Raw genomic sequence first — 26,286 nt, 5'->3', positions numbered from 1 at the left:
CCACTGACGGGCCTTCAGGTTGTGTCCACATCCTGACTATTGTAAATAATGCTGCAATGACTATGGGGGTGCAGATATCTTTTCCAGTTGGTGTTTTTGTTTTCTTCAAATAAATACCCAGAAATAAAATTGCTAGTTCATATGGTAGTTTTTTGTTTTGTTTTTTAATTTTCTGAGGAGCCTCCATACTGTTTTCCACAGTGGGTGCACCAATTTACACCCACCAACAGTGTACGAGGGTTCCCTTTTCTCCACATCCATGCCTACTTCATTTAATCCTTACTCAAGGATACATTTATTGATTCTAGAGAGAGGAAAGGAGAGACAGAGAAACATGGATGTGAGAGAGAAACATTGACTGGCTGCTCCCATACACGCCCCCTGAGGATGGGGCCCACAACCTGGGCATGTGCCCTGACCGGGAATAGAACCCACCACCTTTTCTTCTGCTGTACGGGGTGGTGCTACCAACCCGAGCCACACAGCTGGGGCTCACTGCAGTTTTAATTTGCATTTGTTTGATGATTACTGTGATGTTGAGCATGTTTTCATGTACCTGTTGACCATCTGTATGTCTTCTTTGGAAAAATGGCAATTCAGATCTTTGGTCCATTTTTTAATAAAACTTCTTGTTTCTTTTCTTTTTGTTTTTGCTTGATTTGTATGAGTCCTTTATGTATTTTGGATACTAACCCTTTATCAGATACATGATTTGTTCTCCCATCCAGTAGGCTGCCTTGTCATCAACAGAATGGGCTGTGCAGAATCTTTTTAGTAATCATGTGGTACCACTTGCTTATTTTTGCTTTTAGTGTTAGATTAAAAAAATCATTGCCAAGACCTATGTCAAGGAGCTTACTGCTTATGCTTTCTTCTAGAAACTTCATTAAAATGTAATCTCACAGAAATGTGACCATGTAGTATGTCTTTGCCGTCTGACTTCTTTAGGTCGCATGCTACTGCCAAGTTCCCCGGGCGTCCGCTCGGACCTTCTTATGGCTGAGCAGTTCCACATGACGACACGACAATCGGTGCCCACACGCCTGCTGACAAACACCGGGTGGTCTGTCTCTGGCTCTTGTGCAGGAAGCTGCTATGAACATCACACGCCGGTCTCAGTGTGGACGCGTCCAGCTCCTTGTCCTGGGGAACCGTCGAGGCTCAGAAATACTGGGCCGAATGTTCACTGTGTTTAGTCTTACTCGATGCTGGACATTAGTTCGCACTGTCCCCGTGCGCATCCAGAGGCTCCGCGTCGCGCCGAGGCCGAGTGTGCCCCAGGCCTGGCTGCGGCCCCGCAGGTGCGTGAAGCTGACCTCGTCCTGCCGCAGGTGAACGATGGGGGCAGCTTTCTGTGTGCTGGCGCTTGTCTGTGTGTCTTCTCAGGTGCGCTGTCTGTCCAAATCGTTGCCAGGTTGTGCTGCGCAGTCTTTCATCACTGAGTGGTGGGACCGCCTCTCTCCCGTCCGTGGGCCCACCCGCGGATCTTTACCGCAGTCCCCCAACTCTGTTCCTTTCCAGTTTGTTTCCTTAACCCAGGTCCTCTGTCTTTCCACAGAAATTTTAAAATCAGCTGATTAATCCCCCCCCTTTATTGATTTAGAGAGAGAGGAATGGAGAGAGAGATGGAAACATCAGTGAGAGAGAACACTGACTGGCCGCCTCCTGCACGCCCCGCACTGGGCATCGGCTCCGCAACCTGGGCAGGTGCCCTGACCGGAGTCGAACCAGCGACCTCACGGAAAATGGGTCGATGCTCAACCACTGAGCCGCACCGGCTGGGCCAGCTTGTTAATTTCTATCAAAAACTCAAAAGCCTGCTTAATTTTGATTAGATTTGTTTGCGTTTGTACATAAGTTTAGGAAAATTAAAACATTACCGTATTGGGTGTTCTGATCTACTGACACAATCTATTTTCTGCATTTATTTATTTATTTTTAATTGTTTCACAGAATCTTTTGTAGTTTTATTGTACGGGTCTTTCACAAATTTTATTTAGGTACCATTGAGTAGTTCGTGTTTTTGATACCATTATAATGTTTTTTTTTTTTTAATTTAAATTTCCAATATTTCACATAGATTATAAATGCACTATATCTGATTTTTGAATACCGACCTATATCCAGTGACTTTCCTGAGCAGACGTAGTAGTTCTAGTGCTCTCAGAGTGTCTGCCCGCCTGACTGAACTGGGGAGACGGCAGCCCAGCCGTGTTAAATACAAGTGCTGAGTGACAACATCCGTGCCTTGTTTTTGATCTCGGGGAAAAGGATTTAGTCTTTCAGCACTAACAAGAATGCTAGCTACGTATTTGTAGATACCATCGATCACACCAAGGGGGTTACTTTCTAGTTTACTGAGGGTTCATATCAAGAATAGATGCTGCATTTCTAAAAGGCTTTCCCTACATCTACTAAAATATCCATATATATATATTTTTTTTTCAGTGTGCTAATATAGTGTATTTACATTGATGCATATATTTGAACATCAGTGAGAGAGAAACCCACTTTGAATTTTTGGAATAAACACCTCTTGCTCATGATGTAATTCTTTTCCTATATTGCTAAACTTGTTTTGCCACATTTTATTATGGATTGTTCCACCTATGCTTACGATGGACATCGGTCTGTAACTGCATGTCTTATAACTGGTCTGTAAGCCTTTGGCATTCCATCAGGGTGATGAGATCTCATAAATGAGCTATGAAGTGTTACTCTACTGTAGTTCTGGGAGATGTTTAGTATTACAGGTATTACTTCTTCCTTAAATGTTTAACAGAAATAGTTAAACATTATTTTTGACACCAACTCTGCTCTTAAGCCCATTGTTTCTCTTAGATTTTGCTAGAAATATAATAATCTAGATTTTGGTATAATGAACTTTTTTGAAATCTGTTTCATTAGTATGAGTAATGCTTTTTAAAAATATGTAAAATTCGCCCTGGCCGGTTTGGCTCAGTGGTTAGAGCGTCCGCTTGCGGTCTGGAGAGCCCCGGGTTCGGTTCCCGCTAAGGGCATGTACCTCGGCTGCAGTTTGTCCCCAGCCCTGGTTGGTCGTGCGGGTGGCAGCCACTTGATGTGTCCCTTTCACATCGATGTTTCCCTCTCTCTCTCTTCCTCTCTCTCCCTCCCACTCTGTCTGTACAAAAAATGGAAAAATGTCCTCAGGTGAGGATAAAAAAAAAAAAGAAAATATGTAAAATTCCTATAATACAGAGATAAGTATTATAGGCCCTATCAGCATTACTAATAGTAAAGTGCCGGTCATTACTTAAAAGTCAGGAAAACTTTGATTCTTTATTTAAATAATATACAGCTCAAAGACAGGTGGTAATTATTGCCAATAAAATTATGCCTATATTTGTTTCATTAGATAATAAAAAATATAAAAGTATTTTCTATTGTTCTGAATCTTAATTACACAAATAAGCAAGGACTGGTGTTTGTTTTCATCCCACACAGTGTGCTTCTACCAGTGTAGGCCCTTCTCCTAAGACAAGCGTTGTCCAGCCTCTACTGTCCACAACATCGTTCCTTCTTCTGAAGTAATACCATCTTTATATTATTTATTTGCACCACTGAGCTGTTTATTATATACTGTCTATGACATTTTGAACTGCCTTTTTTGGGGGTATGTAAATCCTAACTTCTCAATTATAAATTACTTAAAGATGAGAAACACATGTGAAATGTATTTGTATCACTACTAAAACTGAACCACTTAATGAGTATTTTATAGCCATTTATTCAGGGCTTTTTTCCATACGCAATGTCATTATGTAGGTGTTAAAACTTTAGGAATGCCTACACAGGTATTGTGCTACCTTTGTAATCAGAAAACAGTGATAACTTTTTCTCAGTCCTTGTCCAGCACTGGGCTGCAGCTGTGACAGACATTTACAAAAGTATTCCGGACAATGAACTGAGCACATGGACTGACTGTGCCTTCTCACGTCACAAGAATCAGAACCAATCAGCCACCACTCGGGCTGCAATCCCCTTGGCACGTGGGGAAGGTTCCCGCACCAACACGAGGGCCCCGGCCGTGACCAGATTCCTGTCTTACCTGCTGGCTCTCCCTACCCCTTCACCTCTCATCTTGAGTGGATCCTTGGACTGGCCACACACACGATCCGTCCATCTTGGTGCCCACCCCCCCCAGCCGGGGAGCTCACTGTCACCTGTATCGAAACAACGGGCCACGGGTGCAGAGCCACCTCCAGTAGCCTCCGTTGCCAAGTGGATGCTAGGGGTGTCCCAATGGTACAGAAACTGAACCAACACTCGGTTCTCTAATAAAGACATCTGACTCTTCATAGACATCTGTTTGCAGTAAGTGAGCTGACAACAAAACAATTTTATGACCCTAAGAAATAAAAAATGGGGAACTATGGCACAGAGATGAATATGCCCAAAATAGGGCGCCCTTCCCTATTTTTTTTGCTTTTTAATATAAAGAATTATAACTACTTTGCCCTGGCCAGTTTGGCTCAGTGGCTAGAATGTCTGCCTGTGGACTGAAGGGTTTGAATCTCAGTCAAGGGCATGTACCTGGGTTGCAGGTGTGATCCCTGGCCCTGCTCAAGGTCATGCAGGAGACAACCAGTCGATGTGTCTCTCTCATATTAATGTTTCTCCTTCTCTTTCAAAGGTTTTTCACCTGTTTGTTTATGAACACAATATATTTAATACCTTATACATGTGTACAGTGAATAACAGTCATAACAAAGAGGTACAGCTTCGGTTCTACATGAAAACAATATGGGGAGGGAACTGTTTTCTAGGAGTTTCCAGGGTTTTAAAGTGCAAAATTAACCCAGAATCTCAATTCTGAGAAAAAGTTTCTTTATTTTTTTATCCTCACCCGAGGACATTATTCCATTTTTTTGTTCAGATAGAGTGGGAGGGAGAGAGAGGAAGAGAGAAACATCGACGTGAAGGGACACATCGAGTGGCTGCCACCCGCACGACCATCCAGGGCCGGGGACAAACTGCAACCGAGGTACATGCCCTTAGCAGGAACCGAACCCGGGTCTCTCTAGACTGCAGGCCAACGTTCTAACCGCTGAGCCAAACTGGCCAGGGCCTGAGAAAAAGTTTCTTATCTTTCAGTTTGGGAATAAAAAACTCAAAAACAAAATATATATATGGCCTTTTGCCAAATCAAAGACACAAAACAAATTCAAGTGAACCAAAGCCTGCTGGTCTAACCATGAAAGGGTGATGTTCAAGGAAGAGGAGCCAGCCCTGCAGGTGGGCACGGCCTAAGTACTGAGCAATCACACGCGGCAACAGGCTGCCCTCGCCAGAGCCTGCGGAACGCGAGCTGTTTCCTCCCTGTTTTAAAGAACACAATACAAACATGGACTCATACATTGTGGGTTAAGCTCAGTGCTAAATAATAATACATCCTGGCAATTTTATGAATATCCATTAATTATATCCTGTATGCTTTCAAAAGAGTGACAGGTTTATTTTAGGCAAATTATTCATTTATTTCAAAAGATCGCTCAAATTCCATAATTTAAAAAAAGTCTTATTTGCTGTATAGTTCAATTCTTATTTTATTTATTTATTTTTCCACATTTGGTAAAGTTGTATTTATTAGTAGTATTTATTTTATGTTTTATTAATTAATTTTTGTTACAGATGTTTCTCCTTTTCCCCCCACCGATTCCCCCCTCCGCCTCCCTCCCTGCCTTGTCCCCAGCTTTGTTGTCCATGTCCACTGTTCATGCACACATGCATACAAGTTCTGTGGTTTTTCTCTCCCCCACCACCCCCTCTTCTGGGGATTGTCAGTCTGTACCCCGCTTCCACGTCTCTGGGACTACCCCATTCCTCAGACTGTTATGTTCATTATATTCCACCAATAAGTGAGATCATATGATACTTGTCTTTCTCTGTTTGACTTGTTTCACTCAGGAAGATACTTTCCAGGTCCATCCATGTCCTCTCAAAGGATAAGAGATCTTTCTCTCTTACAGCTGCATACTACTCCATTGTGTTCATGTACCACAGCTTTTTTCTCCATTCGTCTACTGATGGACAGACACTTGGGCTGTTTCCAGATCTTAGCTATTGTAAATAGTTCTGCTACAAACATGGGGGTACATATATTCTTTCTGATTGGTGTTTCAGGCTTCTTAGGGTATATTCCTAGAAGTGGGATTGTTCGGTCAAGTGGAAGTTCAATTTTTAATTTTTTGAGGTAACACCATATTGTTTTCCATAGTGGCTGCATCAGTCTGCATTCCCACCAGCAGTGCACTAGAGTCCCCTTTTCTCCACACCCTCGCCTTGTTTGATGAGTAACTCTTGTTGTTTGATGATTTGTTGATGGCGGCCATTCTGACAGGTGTGAGGTGATACCTCATTGTTGCTTTAATTTGCATCTCTCTGATGATTAGTGGTGTTGAGCATTTCTTCATATGTCTCTTAGCCACTTTATGTCCTGTTTGGAGAGGTGTCTATTTTGTTCCTCTGCCCATTTTTTAAATTGGGTTCTTTGTCTTCCTGTTGTTGAGTTGTATGAGCACTCTATATATATTGGAAATGAACCGCTTATCTGATCTATGATTGGCAATTATGCTCTCCCATACAGTGGGTAGCCTTTCCGTTTTGATGATTGTATCTTTTGCTGTGCAGAAGCTTTTGAGTTTGATGTAGTCCCATGTGTTCATTTTCTCCTTTGTTTCTATTGCCTTAGGTGATGTATCAGTGAAAATTCTGCTGCGTACGATGTCTGAAATTTTGTTGCCTACAGTTTCTTCTAGGATTTTTATGGATTCATGAGTCACATTTAAGTACTTTACCCATTTTGAGTTTATTCTTGTGTAGGGTGTAAGTTGATGGTTCAGTTTCATTTTTCTGCATGTATCTGTCCAATTTTCCCAGCACCATTTATTGAAGAGGCTGTCCTTACTTCACTATACGCTCTTGCCACCTTTGTCAAATATAAATTGAGCATATTGCTTTCGGTCCATTTCTGGGTTCTCTGTTCTGTTCCACTGGTCTATATGCCTGTTCTTGTGCCAGTACCAGGCTGTTTTGATTACAGTGTTTTTGTAATATAACCTGAAATCTGGTAATGTGATTCCTCCAACTTTGTTCTTCTTTTTCAAGATTGCTGTGGCTATTCGAGGCCTTTTGTAGTTCCATATGAACTTCTGAAGTATTTGTTCTAAATCTGTGAAGTATGCCGTTGGTATATTGATGGGGATTGCATTGAATCTATAGATTCAATTGGATAATATGGACATTTTAATGATGTTAATTCTTCCAATCCATGAACAGGGTATGTGCTTCCACTTTTTTATATCTTCCTCTATTTCTTTTTTCAATGACCTGTAGTTTTCTAGGTCCTTTATTTCTTTGGTTAAGTTTATTCCTAGGTATCTTAATTTTTCTTGCCACAATGGTAAATGGGATTGTTTTCTTAGTTTCTCTTTCCGTGAGTTCATCATTGGTGTATAAGAATGCCATCGATTTCTTGATGTTAATTTTGTATCCCGCTACTTTTCCAAATTCATTTATTAAGTCTAGTAAATTTTTGATGCAGTCTTTGGGGTTTTCTACGTATAGTATCATGTCATCTGAAAATAATGACAGTTTCACTTCCTCCTTTCCAATTTGGATCCCTTTTATTTTTTCTTCCTGTCTGATTACTCTGGCTAAGACTTCCAGTACTATGTTAAATAAGAGTGGCGAAAGTGGGCATCCTTGCCTAGTTCCTGTTCTTAAGGATAATGCTTTTAGTTTTTGCCCACTGAGTATGATGTTGGCTGTATGTCTTTCATATATGGCCTTTATTATGTTGAGATATGATTCCTCTATTCCCACATTGCTGAGCGTTTTTATCAGAAATGGATGCTGGATTTTGTCGAAGGCTTTTTCGGCATCTATTGATATGATCATGTAGTTTTAATTCTTCATTTTATTTATGTGGTGTATCACATTTATTGATTTGCGAATATTGTACCAGCCTTGCATCCCTGGGATGAATCCCACTTGGTCTTTGTGGATAATTTTTTTGGTGTATTGCTGGATTGGAATTGCTAGTATTTTGTTCAGGATTTTGGAGTTTATGTTTATCAGGGATATTGGCCTGTAGTTTCTTTCTTTGTAGTGTCTTTTTCTGGTTTTGGAATTAGAATTATGCTGGCTTCATAAAACAAGTTTGGAAGTCTTCCTTGTTCTTGAATTTTTTGGAATACTTTGAGGAGAATGAGCTTTAGTTCTTCTTTGAGTGTTTGATAAAACTCCCCTGTGAAGCCATCTGGGCCCAGGCTTTCGTTTGCTTGGTTTGTTGATTGCAGTTTGAATTTCCTGAGTTGCTATTGGTCTGTTCAACTTTTATCTTTTCGAAAAACCAGCTCTTTGTTTTATTGATCCTTTGAATTGTTTGTTTGTTTGTTTTTTTTTTTGTCTCTATGTCGTTTATTTCTGCTTTGATCTTTACTATTTCCTTCTTTCTACTTGCTCTGGGGTTTTCTTTTTGTTTCCTCTGTAGTTCTTTAAGTTGGAAGGTTAGATAGTCTATTAGAGATTTTTCTTGATTTTTGAGGTAGGCCTGTAGTGCTATGAACTTCCCTCTCAGAACTGCTTTCGCTGCATCCCATAGATTTTGTGTTGTTGTGTCTTCATTTTCACTTGTTTCCAAGAAGTTTCTAAATTCTTCCTTATCTCCTCGGTAACCCATTCATTGTTTAATAACATGCTATTTAGCTTCCATGTGTTCAAATGTCTTTATATATTCTTCTTGCAATTGATTTCTAGTTTCATGCCACTGTGATCTGAGAAGATGCTTGATATGATTTCCGTCTTCTTGAAATTCTAGAGACTTACTTTCTACCCTAGCATGTGGACAGTCTTTGAGAATGTCCCATTTGCACTTGAGAAGAATGTGAATTCTGTAGTTTTGGGGTGTAATTCTCTGTAGATATCTATTAAATCCATTTGGTCCAGTGCTTCATTTAGAGTTTCTGTTTCCTTGCTAATTTTTTGTGTAGAGGATCTATCCAGTGGTGTCAACGGGGTGTTGAAGTCCCCTGCTATGATTGTGTTGCTGTTGATTTCTCCTTGGAAGTCCTCCAGAAGATTTTTAATATATTTTTGTGCTCCTATATTGGGTGTATATATGTTTATCAAGGTTATATCTTCCTGTTGAATAGATCCTTTCAATATTATGTAGTGGCCTTCTTTGTCTCTAGTTATGGCCTTCATTTTGAAATCTATTTTATCAGATATGAGTATTGCTACCCCAGCTTTTTTTTCCTTTCCGTTTGCTTGGAAGAGTTTTTTCCATCCCTTCACTTTCAACCTATGTGAGTCTTTTGCTGTGAGGTGGGTCTCTTGTAAACAACATATAGATGAGTCATGCTTTCTTATCCAATCAGCTACTCTGTGTCTTTTTATGGGAGCATTCGATCCATTTACATTTAAGGTGATTATTGGTATGCACTTATTTATTGCCATTTTTGTTTAGTGTGGTTCTATTTTTCTTCCCATTTCTCGTGCTAATTACAGCAGTCCTTTTAACATTTCTTGCAGTGCTGGTTTGGTGGTAATGTATTTCCTTAAGCTTTTTTTTTGTCTGGGAAGCTCTTTATTTGACCTTCTATTTTGAATGACAGCCTTGCTGTGTAGAGTAGTCTTGGATTCAGATCCTTGTTTTTCATGACCTTGATTACCTCATGCCATTCCCTTCTGGCCTGTAGTGTTTCTGTTGAGAAGTCAGCTGAGAGGCTTATGGGGTTTCCTTTGTAGGTAACCTGTTGCTTTTCTCTTGCTGCTTTTAGGATTCTCTCTTTGTCTTTAATTTTTGGCAGTTTCATTACTATGTGTCTTGGTATGGGCCTGTTTGGGTTCTTGTTATTTGGGGCTCTCTGTGCTTCTAGAACTTGAATGCCTTCTTCCTTCACCAAATAAGGGAAGTTTTCTGTCACTATTTCTTTTAATATATTCTCTAACCCTTGCTCATTTTCTTCTTCTTCGAGGATTCCTATGATGCGAATATTATTACATTTCCAGTTATCCCACAGTTCTCTTAAGCTGTCTTCCTGTGTTTTCATCGTTTTTTCCTTTTGGTTTTCTGATTGCTTGATTTTTTTCTACCCTGTCTTGTAATTCACTGATCCGGTCCTCAGCTTCCTCTACTCTGCTTTTTAGACCTTCCAATGTGTTTTTCATTTCTGATATGTCATTCTTCATTTCTTCTTGGTGGTTTTTAATTTCCAACTGGTTGATTTTCAACATTTCTGTGTCTTTACTCATGGTGCTCATGTCCTTACACATGCTGTTGGGCTTCCTCAGGATCATGGCTCTTAATTCTAGTTCTGTTAACTTCCTTAACTACACCTCATTTATCTCATCTTCAGTAGAGGTCTCTTGTTCTTTCATTTGGCTTTTGTTTCTGTTTTTCACCATTTTGGCTATCACAGTGGGCTTTGGAGACTGCCACATTTTCCCTGTGGGTGTTGGTGTTCTGCTGTTTGTGGCTTCCTCTCCTGGGTTTGGATGAGGCAGGGAGGACCCAATTTAAACACCACTGTCAAGTCTTAACTTTCTTGGTTAGAGTTGCTAGCCCAGGGGATGGTAGTTATCCCCTAGCTTTTATGCCTGGAGGCTATTAGTAGTGGTCAAATGAGGATCCTTGGTTTCTGAGTTGCCTGAAAAACTCCCTCAGGTGCTCAGTGTAAGAGGATTTCCTGAGGGTGGGGCAGATGCTGCTTGTTAATAGGCCTCAATTAGCATTTCAATGGTCACCAGGTGGGGTTGAATCTCTGAGGGAGGGGCCGCCGCCTCGCCCCAGGGCCCTGGGAAGGAGTAAGATGACCACAGGCCTGTGTGGCTGCACTCAGCAAAAGCTCTGAGCACCCTCCAAATCCCGAGTGTCCCCACACAGTTCCAGGCCTGTCTGCCCTCCCTCTGCCGGAGCCCAAGGTGAGTGGCTGCTGCCAATTTAGCCTCTGTCCAGGCTCTGTGCCGTGGAGCAGCTTGGGGCTTTAACCCGAGGGCGCTGCTTCCAGCTAAGGGCGGCCGAGGCTGCGGTACCAGTGGAGGGCATAGCACCCAGCTGAGGTTGCAGGACCCAGCGGAGGGCGCAGCTTCCAGCCGAGGGTGCAGCTTCCAGCCGAGGCCGCTGGCCCCAGCCAAGGTCACAGGACCCAGCCGAGTCCGCTGGGCCTGGCCCAGGCTGTTGCGGACTGTGGGCTCCCGGCCCCTCTCGCGTCCTCGCAAGCCTACCAGGATTGAGTCTGTGTCCCTGGTTACGTGGTCCTCCAGGCTGCCTTTCGGTTGCCCCTTCCTTACGATTTGTCTTTCTTTTCATTGTAATTCCAGTTTGGTCCTGGGAGATGGTCTGTGTAGCTTCCATTCACTCTGCTGCCATTTTTTTCTCTCTCCTCTCAATTCTTATTTTAATAATTTAAAATCCAACAATTTGTGCCAAGAGGTTCCCGGGACCCTCACATCCCACGAACCTTGCTTGGTTTTAACTGTGAAGACCCTCTGTTAGATGGTTGAGTGACGGAGTTCATGACGACAGCTGTTCTAGGGACACCTGGACCCCCCGCACCTGCATCGGGGTTGTCCTGTTAACTGTAGACACCTGCACAGCCGCCTCTCCTGCTATGATGGATGAAACATACTCTAGGGTCAACATTCATAACAATTTCCACTTAAAGATTTTTGCCTTCATTCCCAGAAGGACAAATTAAACACATAGTCTAACCACTCAGAGAAAGAGTTTTTCAATGTTGCATTTTAAACTATTAGGAAAAGTTAAGAAAAGTGCTCTATGTCCAGGCCAATGAGACACGAGCATGTGCAAATCATCTAACCTAGGCCTAGCCCCTAGCCAGCATCGCTGAGTACAAGCCAGATAAACAGAGCGACCTGTCTTTATTGTACCTACATCCAACTATCTAAATATGTGTTCTGATCCGGAACTACCAGTTCAATGTATAAAAGAGAAAGGCCGCCCTGGCCGGTTTGGCTCAGCGGTTAGAGCATTGGCCTGCAGACCAGAGAGACCCGGGTTCGGTTCCCGCTAAGGACATGTACCCTGGTTGCAGTTTGTCCCTGCCCAGTTGGGGTCATGCGGGTGGCAACCAGTTGATGTGTCCCTCTCACCTCGATGTTTCTCTCTCTCTCTCTTCCTCTATCTCTCCCTCCCTCCTGCTCTATATAAAGATAAGTGCAAAAAAATAAATAAAAATATGTCCTTGGGTAAGAATAAAAAACATAATAGAGAAAGGCCTTCGGGGTTTCCAGTGCCTGACCCCCAAGAGGGACCACCTCTGCCCCAGGGGCTGGGCTTCTCCAGGAGCCTCACTGCCCAGATGGGAGCCTGGCAGGGGGGGAGGCCGTTGTGCCCAGAGCCTACGGGATCAGAGCCCGGCAGGGGAGGCCGTTGTGCCCAGAGCCTGTGGGATAGGAGCCTGGCGGGGGGGGAGGCCGTTGTGCCCAGAGCCTGCGGGATCGGAGCCCGGCAGGGGAGGCCTTGTGCCCAGAGCCTGTGGGATAGGAGCCTGGCGGGGGGGGAGGCCATTGTGCCCAGAGCCTGCGGGATCGGAGCCCGGCAGGGGAGGCCGTTGTGCCCAGAGCCTGCGGGATCGGAGCCCGGCAGGGGAGGCCTTGTGCACAGAGGGCCCAGTTAATCAGCAGGAGAACCGGTGTGCGATCGCTATAAACAGCACACACACGATTCGTCCATCACAGGCGCTGAGGAAACAGCCACACAACCGTGTGTCAGGCCCATGGACATGCAGAAACCTCGGGCGCAGGGCGTAAATGCCGGGGTGGAGGGGCTCGGGGGCTGGGAAGGCGCCTGCCACCCGGACCAGGGAGGGAGGGCCTGGTGCCCAGCAGAGGGGTTCTTTGCACTGACAGAGTAACTGTCTCAAAGCCAATGGCCATCGTCCCTGTGCTGTGAACGGGGGACACCTGACAGCGGTCGAGTCCGCAGCTCGGTCGGGCTCGGGCCCTCCGGCCAGCCTCCTGTTTCCTCAGCCTGCACCCTCCCCGACTTATTTTCCCACTGACTGTTTTCAGTATTCTCCTAGCTTCTCAAATACAACACTCACCTCCCCAAATTTCCCTCATTTTCAGAAAATAGCCTTACCTGACCCCTTCATTGAGACATCATTAAAAATAAACAAACAGCCCAGCCAGTGTGGCTCAGTGGTTGAGCATCGACCCTGCACCAATAGGTCGCTGGTTCGATTCCTGGCCAGGGCACGTGCCCAGGTTGTGGGCTGATCCCCAGTGGGGGGCGTGCAGGAGGCGGCCAGTCCATGTTCTCTCTCATTGCTGTCTCCATCTCTCCCTCTCCCTTCCTCTCTCTCTAAAATCAATAAAGAAAAAACAAACAAGCAAACCAACCTCTGAACCCTGCAAAACACGAAATGCCTGCATCCCCTCCAGGGTCCCCTGCAGATGGCCAAGCCTGGCCCTCAGTCTCCCGCCTCTCAGAGACTTGGCTCTTCTAACGGGTAGACGCTTGACTTCTTTCCTTCCCGCCACATTGGCTTCTTTCCATCAGCATTTAAAAGCACTCAAATCCTTCCTTCTGAAGAAAAAGGACACACACCCTCCCTCCCCAGTGAAAAACCCTGTCTGTCCACAGTACTACCCACTGTGAGCGCCCCTCTTACAGCTGTGTGGGCGTGATGTCTACACTTGTCTCCCACCAGCCGCCCCCACAACTCAACCACCACCTTCTCACAGTGGTTTCTCCCCTCGGGTGTCTGCTCCCCAGCCCGACCCCCCCTCTGGCACGTGCACCGCACAGTGAGGACCCCATGGGAGACCTGGGCCGGCCTCGGGGCTCCGCTGGAGAAGGGGCCCCCCACCCATCCCCCTCCCTGGCACGTGCACCGCACAGTGAGGACCCCATGGGAGACCGGGGCCCGGCCTTGGGGCTCCGCCCCCTTCTCCACAGGCAGAGTCCCCCGACACGTCTGCAGCGATGGACACGGGTGTCTGGTCCAGGGCCCCTAGCCCTAACTAACTAGCATCTCGTTGACTACCTCTCCGCAAACATTCTGTCACCATCCTTTTCTTCCTCCCTCCAGTAATATCTGTGACTCAAACTGTGCGCCCGGTATTACTCCCGACGCCAGGGGGACCTCAGCAGGTGAGACAGGGGTCCCAGGGACGCTGCCCCAGCGAGGCACTGAGAGGCTCCTATCACAGTGTCCACACAGTCACCCGACAATGTGGCGAGGGGGTCGCTCCGGGGTGACATGTGCCTGATGCCCACGTGTGCGATGTGGGGAGAGGCCCCGCAGGAGCGGCAGAGCCGGGCCCAGGTCCCTTCACTCTGCACACGCTCCCCCAGCCCACCTGGTCCCTCCCGCTGCCCCCGCACGCAAGCAGACAACTGCGCAGCATAAAGCTCATCCGGAGACACTGCAGGATGCCCGGCGGCGATGGCCCCGCACCGCACGGCTGCCGTCCAGCAGTGGCCCGAGGAGAAAGCACCTCGCAGCCCTGCCCCGCCTTGCTCTGCGTGAACCATGTCGGTGCCATGAACCCCCAGCCACGGAAGCTGGAATCAAGTCATCTCGGACCAGTCTGTGCACCTCTTCCACCCAATACATGAGCAATTCTAATGCTTTCGTGTCTAAAAGATACTTCAGAGTCACCCAGTTCTCCCATCCTGGTGGCCAGGGTGGCCAGTGTGACACCGCCGTCTTCAGTGGGATTACGGACACGTCACACTGGCAGGACCCTGGCCTCTGGGCTGGCACAGGGCACACAGGCAAGGAAGGCGCTGCTGGCTGACCACGAACAGCCCCGGCAGCACGTCTGCCTTTTATTTTTAATTTCACGCAGCTACCTCCTAACCATCCCTCAGTTCTCAGCCAAGACGGGTCACGTGTGGAGTTTGGACATGCTTTGTTCTTAGAGACCTCCTTTTTTTGTGGACTTTTTTTTTTTTTTTTTTGAATCCTCATCCGAGGACATTTTTCCATTTTTTGTTCAGATAGAGTGGGAGGGAGAGAGAGAGAAACATCGATGTGAAAGGGACACATTGAGTGGCTGCCACCCACACAACCCAACCAGGGCCGGGGGACAAACTGCAACCGAGGTACGTGCCCTTAGCGGGAACTGAACCCGGGTCTCTCTGGACTGCAGGCCGACGTTCTAACCGCTGAGCCAATCCGGCCAGGGCATTTGTAGACTATTTTTATTTTTATTTTTTTTGTTTTTTTTTTATCCTCACCCGAGGATATTTTTCCATTTTTTGCACAGATAGAATGGGAGGGAGAGAGAGGAAGGGAGAGAGAGTGAGAAACATCGACGTGAAGGGACACATCGAGTGGCTGCCACCCGCACGACCAACCAGGGCCGGGGACAAACTGCAACCGAAGTACGTGCCCTTAGCGGGAACCGAACCCGGGTCTCTCCGGACCGCAGGCCAACGCTCTAACCGCTGAGCCAAACTGGCCAGGGCTGTAGACTATTTTTAAAGCAGTTTTAAGTTCACAGCGCACTTGAGCAGAAGATACAGGGACCTCTCAGACACCCCTCAGCCCACACCCCGCCCTGCACAAGTCCCCATCCACACTCCTTACAAATGATGGACTACACCACTGCAGCATCACCCCCGAGGCCACGGTTACATTAGGGCTCACTGCTGGTGCTGCACGTTCCACGGGTTGGACACATGTATGATGACATGTAGCCTCAGATGGAGCAGGTGCACTGCTCCAAAAACCCTCTGCTCGGTCTCCTTCCAACCCCTCGCGAATGGGGATCTTTCTACATCTCCACAGTTTTGCCTTTTCCAGAATGTCATAGAGTTCAAGCCATATGGTGTGTAGCCTGTTCAGACTGGCTTCTTCCATTTAGTAATGTGCAGTTAAGTTTATGCTGGCTTTTCATGGCCTAACAGCTCATTTCTTTTTAGCATTAAACAAAATACTCCACTTTCCGGACGGATCGCATAAGTGAATGGGTGTTTATTTACCCTTTAATCATCGAAGTACGCATCTTGGCTGCGGATTCAAGTTTGGCAGTTATGAACAGTGTCTGAAACATCCCCACGCAGGTTTCTGTGGGGACGTACGTTCTCACGTCTCCGACAGACACGCGACCGCTGGACTGTGCAGGAGGAGTACATGACTCTGCAGGAAGCCGCCAGCCGCCCTTCCACGCGGCGACCACCCTGCACTCCCAGCACACGCGGGCCCGGTGCCCCGTCCGCAGGAGCACTGGGCGCTGTCGGCGTCCGGATGCTGGGCGCTGCGGTGAGCGTGCACTGGACCTCACGGTGCGCACGCAGGACAGGCGAGCGTCCGCTCCGCTGCACTGTCCTGTCTTTTCTGGTGAGGTGTTTGCTCACATCTCTGGCCCACTTTTTAATCAGGTTGCTTGTATTCTTACTGTTGAGTTTTAAGACTTCATTGTACATATTATTTTTAATTTAACTTTTAAATTTATTTTAGAGATTTCCATGGATTGAAATTTAAACAAAATTGTAACTATTTTCTATAATCCCAACCTCTTCCTAAAACAAAACAAAGTGAACCCAAACTCTACCACTGAGCAATAAAACAGTATCAAAAGCTAAAAACCTCTGATATTAGCAAATTCTCTATCCTCTTGTTTAAAACAATATTATACTCTTAAGTGTCAAAGGTTCAGTTCTGTGAACTCTTCAGAGTTACTGATGATAAACTATTGTTTATTTTTTACTTTACAGTTGAAAGAAATTAGCAAAAATTGTCTGGGAAAATTTTTTTCTATTTTTCATCACCTGAAGATGGATAATAATTATTATCAAGTCTTATAATAATAAAGTGTTATAATAACTATAGTGTGTTATTGTGTAAATATATATTGTGCATATATATAGATATGCTTTTTTAATTTTTTTATTTTTTTATCCTCACCCGAGGACATTTTTCCATTTTTTGTACAGATAGAGTGGGAGGGAGAGAGAGGAACAGAGAGAGAGAGAGAAACATCGATGCGAAAGGGACACATCGAGTGGCTGCCACCCGCACGACCATCCAGGGCCGGGGACAAACTGCAACCAAGGTACACGCCCTTAGCGGGAACCGAACCCGGGTCTCTCTGGACCGCAGGCGGACGCTCTAACCGCTGAGCCAAACCGGCCAGGGCTAGATATGCTTTTTTTAAAAACTGATACTTTGTTGCATCTTTTGCTTTGCAGTGAATACAAAATTTATTTAAATTTTTAGAGTTATATTATTATGACTAAAAATAATTTAAGCATGGAATATCTAAAAGAGAAATAAACATTAAGATGAATTGTTATAACAACAGAGGCTATTTCTCAGACTATAACACACTGACAGGGAAAAAAACAATAATACTAAACTTTTTAAAGTTACTTTAAAAGATGGATTTCTATACCATATATAAAATGATTTTCAAGGAATATGTTGTGAAATATTTTTCATGACACACCCTTTATATAGAGTATGCATTATTTCTTTGTCAATTTAATTAAATTTGGTTTGAAATAAAATATAGATTATGCCAAATATCCAGTCATTATTTTCCAGCAAATAGACTATATCATTGAATAAGGTCAAGTGGTAAAAAGTGTGGATCTTTGGCTGATAGAAGCCTGTACATGTCAAAATGATGACAGTTACATCTGTCTTAATGTATCTACTGCCAATAAAGTGTTGCGAAAATCACAGTGAACAACTGTTTATAATAAAGAGAAAATACAACGATAGGGTCAAACATAACTTTACGTACAAAGTCGTTTTAGCCAGGACACGTGTGCACTCTGCGCGGACTGACACAGCCTGCACCTGACCCGCCCGCTGCAGCTGGCCGAGGGGGGCACGCTGGTCCCGCCCGCTGCGGCTGGCCGAGGGGGGCATGCTGGTCCCACCCAATGCGGCTGGCCGAGGGGGGCATGCGGGTCCCGCCCGCTGCAGCTGGCCGAGGGGGGCATGCTGGTCCCGCCCGCTGCAGCTGGTCGAGGGGGGCATGCGGGTCCCGCCCGCTGCAGCTGGTCGAGGGGGGCATGCTGGTCCCGCCCGCTGCGGCTGGTCGAGGGGGGCATGCGGGTCCCGCCCGCTGCACTGTCGAGGGGGGCATGCTGGTCCCGCCCGTGCATCGTCGAGGGGGGCATGCGGGTCCCTCCCGCTGCAGCGTTCTAGGGGGGCTGCGGGTCCGCCCGCTGGCGGCTGGCCGAAGGGGGCATGCGGGTACCGCCCTCTGCGGCTGGCCGAGGGGGCAATGCTGGCCCACCCATGCGCTGGCCGAGGGGGGGCAGCGGGTCCCGCCCGCTGCGGTCTGTCGAGGGGGCATGCGGGTCCCGCCCGCTGCGGCTGGTCGAGGGGGGCATGCGGGTCCCGCCCGCCCTGCGGCTGCGAGGGGGCATGCTGGTCCCTCCCGCTGCGGCCTTGGCCGAGGGGGGCACTGCGGGTCACGCACGCTGCGGCTGGCCGAGGGGGCATGCGGGTCACCCCCCCCGCGCAGCTGGCCGAGGGGGCATGCTGGTCCTGCCCGTGCGGGCGCCGAGGGGGGCATTGGGGGGTCCCGCCCGGCTGCGGCTGGCCGAGGGGGGCATGCGGGTCCCCCCCCCCGCTGCAGCTGGCCGAGGGGGGCATGCGGGTCCTGCCCGCTGCGGCTGGCCGAGGGGGGCATGCGGGTCCCCCCCCCCCGCTGCAGCTGGCCGAGGGGGGCATGCGGGTCCCGCCCGCTGCGGCTGGCCGAGGGGGGCATGCTGGTCCTGCCCGCTGCGGCTGGCCGAGGGGGGCATGCGGGTCCCGCCCGCTGCGGCTGGCCGAGGGGGGCATGCGGGTCCCCCCCCCCCCGCTGCAGCTGGCCGAGGGGGGCATGCTGGTCCCTGTCCACAGGCCTGAGCCGGGCACTCGAGCTGCGAACATGCTCCGCTCAGCAAGGTGTGGCTCAATCTCGCCAAACCTCCTCAAGTTTGTCCCTTTTTTCCTACATGCTCCCGCCAGAGTATTTTTAACATTTTAAACTTTGTTCCTTTAACGTGTCCGTGATCGTTTATTTAATTAAAACAGTGCCTTACGCATCTTCGGACAGATGGCGGGGAAAGCGGCTGCCTACTGGAAAGCAATGCACACTGCCTAGCTGCCTGAAAGTTGCGACCTTAGTTACCTTCCTTCGTTGATGAGCTCGATGAACGCGAGTCCTGCGTTCTTCTGAATGGAGTTCTGCCATTCCTGAAAGAGACACCAGACCACGTGTCAGAAACGAGCATGGACACGGAGGAGCATCATGGTCAAGGGTCGTGCTGATGCTTTAACACCATCCAAGGGATGATATTTCCAAATCCTTGAAGGGAAAAATGAACAAATACCACTGTATGACTCAGTGTAGAAGGTGCTTTTGAACGCCCACTAAATTTCAGGCTGATACCAACTGAGAGAAGGTAAGATCACAGGTAGAGATCACAGGTTCTCAGCACAAAATGCCCTTCCTTCCAAAAGACACCAAATGCCTAGTGATGCAGCGATACAAGGACTGGAGTATTTAGAATGAAAATTTCAGTCACTGCTATGAAAAATTTTCACTGAGATCATAAAATGAAAATTAGAAATATAAACAACATATTTAGATTTATTTGGAAATGAAATGTTCTAGTTACCTGTGTAATCCAAATGGAAAAATATATAAAAATGTAGTATGATAATAAATAAATTCTTTCGAAATTTATAAAAAAGAAAACATTTAATATTAAAACTATATCCAAATGTTATAGTCTTCCTATGACATATTTAGAATATGCTTTAAAGTTCTTTTTTTTTTCCTCACCCAAGGACATTTTTTCATTTTTTGTTCAGATAGAGTGGGAGGGAGAGAGAGGAAGAGAGAGAGAGAGAGAGAGAAACATCGACGTGAAAGGGACACTTCGAGTAGCTGCCACCCACACGACCAACCAGGGCCGGGGACAAACTGCAACCGAGGTACATGCCCTTAGCGGGAACCGAACCCGGGTCTCTCTGGACCGCAGGCTGACCTTCTAACCACTGAGCCAAACCTGCCAGGGCATATTTAGAATATGCTTTAAACAAATTTTTGGTTATTCGTTTATCCCAGTAATTTCAATTTTGGGGTGTTTTTAAATATAGCTGGTAATTGTAATTTTTGGATTCAAATGATATCCCTTTCTACAATACTATAAATAAACACTTCCCTAATACATTTTTGTAAAAACTTCTTATTGATCACTTATGTCACTCACCTATAGATTTTTTATCAATTCTTGACACGTAAAGGACCAGCCACACAGAGGTGGTTAGCTCCCTGCCATTAATTCAGCTCCACAAAAGATCAGTCTCTGCTGACCCTTCCTTCTCTTCCTGATCACATCCCTTTACAGCTGTACACACATGCTGTGGATCAATGTGGTTCCAAAAGTAGGGATTTGGTATGAAAATAGTATCTGCCCTGAGTAAAGTTATGAAAAACTACAGAAGGACAAACCAGAATCCACATTTCCGAGGAGAGAGAACCACAGCCTGGGAAGAAGGAAGGGGTAGCCTGGGGCCAGTACGATTTGATAAGAGACCTAAGTGATGTCACTTTTAGCCAAGTCACTGTTCTAGCTGCCACAACTCTTAACTAAAGTTTATCAAAATGGTAAGATTGCTAGTGTCTTTTACAGAGCTAATTAAATCTTTTAAATCATTTCGGTTGAATAAAAAATTATAGGAAACTTTTTCCTACATTTTAACAAAATGACTTACTACCATCCTCTTACATATTTTGCATATTACCATCATATATCCTATATTTACTGGAAATAAGTATCCTACAATGAGCCACTTTATCAGGAATACTTACCATTTATTGTGAAATCATCTTAAAGAACTGATTCTTACGTAATAAGAACCATGTCACTCTGAATAGATTTCTGCAGACAATTTTTTAAACATGATTTTTCTTTATGACGCTGCTTGTACATCAAGTCTCTTTATCAGTATACGCTTCTGATATGAATAGTATTTCTAAAGAGGATATTTCAAAATGCATATATGCAGGCATTACATATACATTCCAAACTACACTGTGTCTAAAGGATCACAGAGTAAAATGTTTTAAAAACCTCTGTTCAGATCAAACAAAAAACATCTGTAAGGAGCCTTCAGCCCATGAGAGGCTCACTTGCAATCTTTTACAGAGAAACAGTAGGCCATACACCTGAGCTAAGCTAAAGACATGAAAGCTGATAGGATGAGCAAACCAATGGAAGCGCATGACTGCTACACTTCATCCAATAAATCAGTGTTTTCCGAGTGATTTGTCGTTTCGGAGCAGGGGAACGAGTAGGAAAGTGCTCTGTGGGCCATCCAGAGGAGACAGTAGGGACCTACACCCCAGTTTGAACGGGGAAATGAAAACGAAGAGGTGAGTGAGAAGTCACAGGTTGTGAAATTGTTCAGGTGGGTGTCAGAGAGAAAGGTAACAGCATGAAGACACTGGAGGAGACACATTTGGGAAACTGGAAGGCTGTCTTTGGTGTATATCCGTTGGACTGAGAATGATGATGGCACATCAAGAAGGACTGCAGAATTTGGAACAATTTAGAGAGAAATATTTACCAGGACACAGCATTAAGCAAGTCTCCAAAGAAGAATAAACAGAAAAAGGATCAAAAGACCCAGGCTCATTCTTGGGAGCTATTCACATTCTTTTTTTTTTTTGTCCTCTCCCAAGGACATGTTTCCATTTTTTGTTCAGATAGAGTGGGAAGGAGAAAGGGGAAGAGAGAAAGAAACATCGACGTGAAAGGGACACATCAAGTGGTTGTGCGGGTGCACAACCCAACCAGGGCCGGGGACAAACTGCAACTGAGGCACGTGCCCTTAGCAGGAACTGAACCCGGGTCTCTCTGGACCACAGGACAACACTCTAACCGCTGAGCCAAACCTGCCAGGGCAGGAGCTATTCACATTATTAGGTTAGAAAAAGAAGCAGTAGAAAGGGACAAGAAAAGATCTACCATAATTTAAGAAGAAGAAGAAAAAAACTATTATTCACAAGAAAATAGGCCACTATATACAGTGGCTCAGAAAAAAGATACAAGAGCCTTTAACCACTAATACATTTTCTTTTTTAATGATTAAAAAGTTAAATTTTCTTGTAAGTGAATTGTCAACTTCAAATACGGTAAAGCAGAAGGAATAATGCACATGAAAACAACCACACAGACACAGATGTCTTCCAAGGGCGCGAGGGCTGGGGCTGGCCTGGCTGGTGAACCAGGCACCCAGCTCTGCAGCGCCCTCTTCTTCCAGGGCGTGCTGGGTGGGGCCAGAGACAGCCTGTCCCAGGACTGGAGCCTAGGCTAGCCCCTCTCAGAGCAGCAGCAGAACTGTGTTGACTTGGCTCGAGTTCTGGGGTTCACTGGACGTTGGCCCTGGTGCCAGGTCTGGAATGAGAACTGGTGACGGAGGGGACTCTGGCTCTGGACTTGGCCCTAGTCTAGAGCTGCACTGGAGCGGGGCTACTTAGTGACGGACTGTTCTGTCTCTGGAGTTGGCTCCATACTGTCCTTAGCTCTGAGCCGGTCCCGCAGATGAAGCTGCAGAGCTTGTGCAGGAGGGGCAGGGCTGACCGTACAGAGGCTGGGTGACTGCACGGGGGCGGGGGCAGGGCTGACCGCACAGGGGCCAGGCTGACCACACAGGGGCCGGGTGACCGCACGGGGGCCGGGCTGACCGCACAGGGGCCGAGTGACCGCACAGGGGCCGGGCTGACCGCACAGGGGCCGAGTGACCGCACAGGGGCCGGGCTGACCGCACAGGGGCCGAGTGACCGCACAGGGGCCCGGCTGACCGCACAGGGGCCGGGCTGACCGCACAGGGGCCGAGTGACCGCACAGGGGCCCGGCTGACCGCACAGGGGCCGGGCTGACCGCACAGGGGCCGAGTGACCGCACAGGGGCCGGGCTGACCGCACAGGGGCCGGGCTGACCGCACAGGGGCCGGGCTGACCGCACAGGGGCCGGGCTGACCGCACAGGGGCAGAGGCTGACCGCACAGGGGCCGGGCTGACCGCACAGGGGCAGGGGCCGGGCTGACCGCATGGAGGCCGGGCTGACCGCACGGGGGCAGAGGCTGACCGCACAGGGGCCGGGCTGACCGCACAGGGGCAGAGGCTGGGCTTGATCCAGCACCTGAGCTGGGGTCTAAGTCATTACCCAGAGTCCTCTGGCACCCTGACAGGAAAGACAGGTGGAGACAGGAGCAGAAGAGGGATGCCAGGAATAAACACAGCAACCAAAACACAACAAAAAGGAAACCTGAAACAGGAAAGACAATGAAGAAACAAGAGCCCACACTGCAGCGACAGCTGACACGCAGAGATGCGCAACATACAACATCAACACAGGAGACCGAAAAATCACAGTTAAAAACAACTGTCAGAAAATAGAGAAGATGATGCGATGCAACCGGAATGTTAAGATGTAAGGAAAAGGAGATGAAGGAGGGAGGTGGGAGGGTCTGCTACAAGGCCACGCCCCCTGTCAGAACTGCACAGGGAACAGGGAACAGGGACCAGGGGACATCAGCAAAGAAATATAAACTTTTCCCCAAGAATTAAACCCATGACACAAAATCTCCAGCAAGGCAAATCATAAAATTTGACGACACCAGGATTAAGGAAAAGGCTAACAGGAAAAACGTTGAAATAAAAAATCAAGAATTGGAATCTCAACACCAAAACAAGACAGGAAGAAAGAAAAGAATACCTTCACAATTATTAGAAATAGAATACTCAAACACGATATCCAGCCGAACTATCAATAAATACGAAGATAAATAACTGTATTTTGAGACATGCATACATATTTATTTTTCGCCCCTCTTTCAAGAACTTACTGATGGGCAGAGGAGCTAAATAGCCACCTCTCCAAAAAAGACATACAAATGGCCAAGAGACATATGACGAAATGCTCAACATCACTAATCATCAGATTAAATTAAAACAACATGAGATTTCACCTCACACCTGTCAGAATGGGCGTCATCAACAAATCATCAAACAACAAGTGTTGGCGAGGGTGTGGAGAAAAGGGGACTCTAGTACACTGCTGGTGGGAATGCAGACTGGTGCAGCCACTATGGAAAACACTATGGTGTTACCTCAAAAAGTTAAAAATTGAATTGCCATTTGACCGGGTGATTCTACTTCTAGGAATATACCCTAAGAAGCCTGAAACACCAGTCAGAAAGAATATATGTACCTTTATGTTCATAGCAGCACTATTTACAATAGCTAAGATCTGGAATCAACCCAAGTGTCCATCAGTGGATGAGTGGATTAAAAAGCTGTGGTACATGTACACAATGGAGTACTATGCAGCTGTAAGAAAGAAAGATCTTTTATCCTTTGAGATGGCATGGAAGGACTTGGAGAGTATTATGCTAAGTGAAACAAGCCAAGCAGACAAAGACAAATATCACATGATCTCACTTATTTGTGGAATATAATGAACTAAACAAACTGCTGAAAAAAATTAACCCAGAGACTTGGAAGTGGGGTACGACAAGCCTCAGAGGAGGGGAGGGTTTGTGGGGGAAGAGATAAACCACAGAAATTACATGCATGTATGTATGACCAATGAACATAGACAACAAAGCTGGGGATGGGGTGGCGGGGAAGGGGTAGAGGGTGTTAATGGGAGAAAATAAGAAACATCTGTAACAAAAACAAATTAATAATAATAATATTAAAGAACCTACTGATGATGTGCTCCACCAAAATGAGAGTACATCCAAAAAGAGAGACAAGGTTACACTGTGACAACACCCAAATCTTGGGGCTTAAGAAACAACGGCTATTTCCTCCCCAAGTCCATGCTCTGCGTCTGGTCACCCTCACACAGGGAGCCAGACTGGCAGTGAGCTCACTGTCGGGAATGTCATCCGCTACTGAGGCGGTGGGAAAAGAGAATGGTTTGAGCATCACTAGCTCTTACAGCTTCTGCCCAGAAGTAACCCATGTCCCTTAGCACACTTCACCCATCAGACAAGGCCACAGAACCACACATCAGTTCCTGGAGCAGGGGAGTGGAACCCACCAAGCGCTCAGGAGGTGGGAAAGCGCCACAGACACCCACGGGCGACTCGGAACCCAACTGCAAGGGCTGGGAGACAGCTGCACACACGACCCGGAACCCGTCTGCAAGGGCCGGCAGACAGCTGCACACACGACCCGGAACCCATCTGCAAGGGCCGGCGGACAGCTGCACACACGACCCGGATCCCAACTTCAAGGGCCGGCGGACAGCTGCACACACGACCCGGAACCCAACCGCCAGGGCCGGCGGACAGCTGCACACACGACCTGAGGAGTCGCACACCGGTCAGGAGAGAGGCCGAGCGATCCTGCAAACAACGCTCACGGAAGTTCCAAGAGTGTCACCCTGTTAAGCAGGGTTTTGGAGGCCACCTGACATGGACTACATTTAGAGTAGGCTTTCAGTGCAATTGGAAAGTTAGGGACAGTTTCATGACAGGCATGTAGAAAACTCAGGCAAAAAACAATGAGCAAAGGGAGCAGTTACTTTCATGAAAAAAGGGTTGTTAAGGAAAAAAGTGATAATGGATAGTTAACGTCCAAATGATGTTTGGAGGAATATTTTGATGCACTCGCAAACTGTAATACACTAGCAGTGGGCACATACTGAGAAACGCAGGGACCCCCCTTCCTTTTTTGCTGGGCCCCTTTAATTGGATTACCGAGTTAGATGGAAATTCGTTTGCAACGAAGTAGTCAAGTTTCACGGCTGAGACAGAATAACAACACTGCTTCAGGTCCAGCCTCCTTACTTTTTCAGTAGGGCATGGTGGAAGCATTATAAGAATAAAATGCTGTACTAGAGTCAAAATGTAAAACCAAAAAGGAAAACCAGGAACATTGCTGATCGATGCTATTTAGACAAGACCGGTCAGCAGCGTGGGAAAGTCAGAAGAACGCAAAGGTGTTGCTGCAACTCAGTGCGTCTCGGGTGGAGAAGGGGTCTGAGTTTTGTTTTGCTTTGTAATCAATCTTTAAACTATGTACACAAATTCATAAATTCATTAAAAAATGAATTTTTCTTTTATAGCAGGTTAGATTTACAAAACGATGATAAACCTAACGGTTTCGGTGAGGAATCAGGAGAGACGCATGTACGACACGCGGATGAATAGACTGTCAAGAAGGAAAATAGTTACTTTTATCGGATACCAGGGAAGTTTTGAATATGGAAGACATATAAAAATATCCTAAACAAACATGTATCATTCCAACGCGTGTGTA

The 26,286-nt window shown here is 46.6% G+C and overlaps 1 protein-coding gene across 2 annotated transcripts in view; it reads right to left on the bottom strand.

Moving 5' to 3' along the window:
* Nucleotides 1–26,286, bottom strand: part of NBEA (neurobeachin) — a 763,707-nt gene that overhangs the window by 348,734 nt on the left and 388,687 nt on the right. For both annotated transcript variants that reach the window (XM_036249654.1, XM_036249655.1), the window contains exon 36: nucleotides 19,132–19,196. In XM_036249654.1, the coding sequence (XP_036105547.1) occupies nucleotides 19,132–19,196 (65 nt within the window). The remainder of the gene's footprint in view (nucleotides 1–19,131; nucleotides 19,197–26,286) is intronic.

Source organism: Molossus molossus, unplaced genomic scaffold (assembly GCF_014108415.1).
Source record: "Molossus molossus isolate mMolMol1 unplaced genomic scaffold, mMolMol1.p scaffold_m16_p_9, whole genome shotgun sequence".
Lineage (NCBI taxonomy): Eukaryota > Metazoa > Chordata > Mammalia > Chiroptera > Molossidae > Molossus > Molossus molossus.
This window is presented reverse-complemented; position numbering and strand designations above follow the sequence as displayed.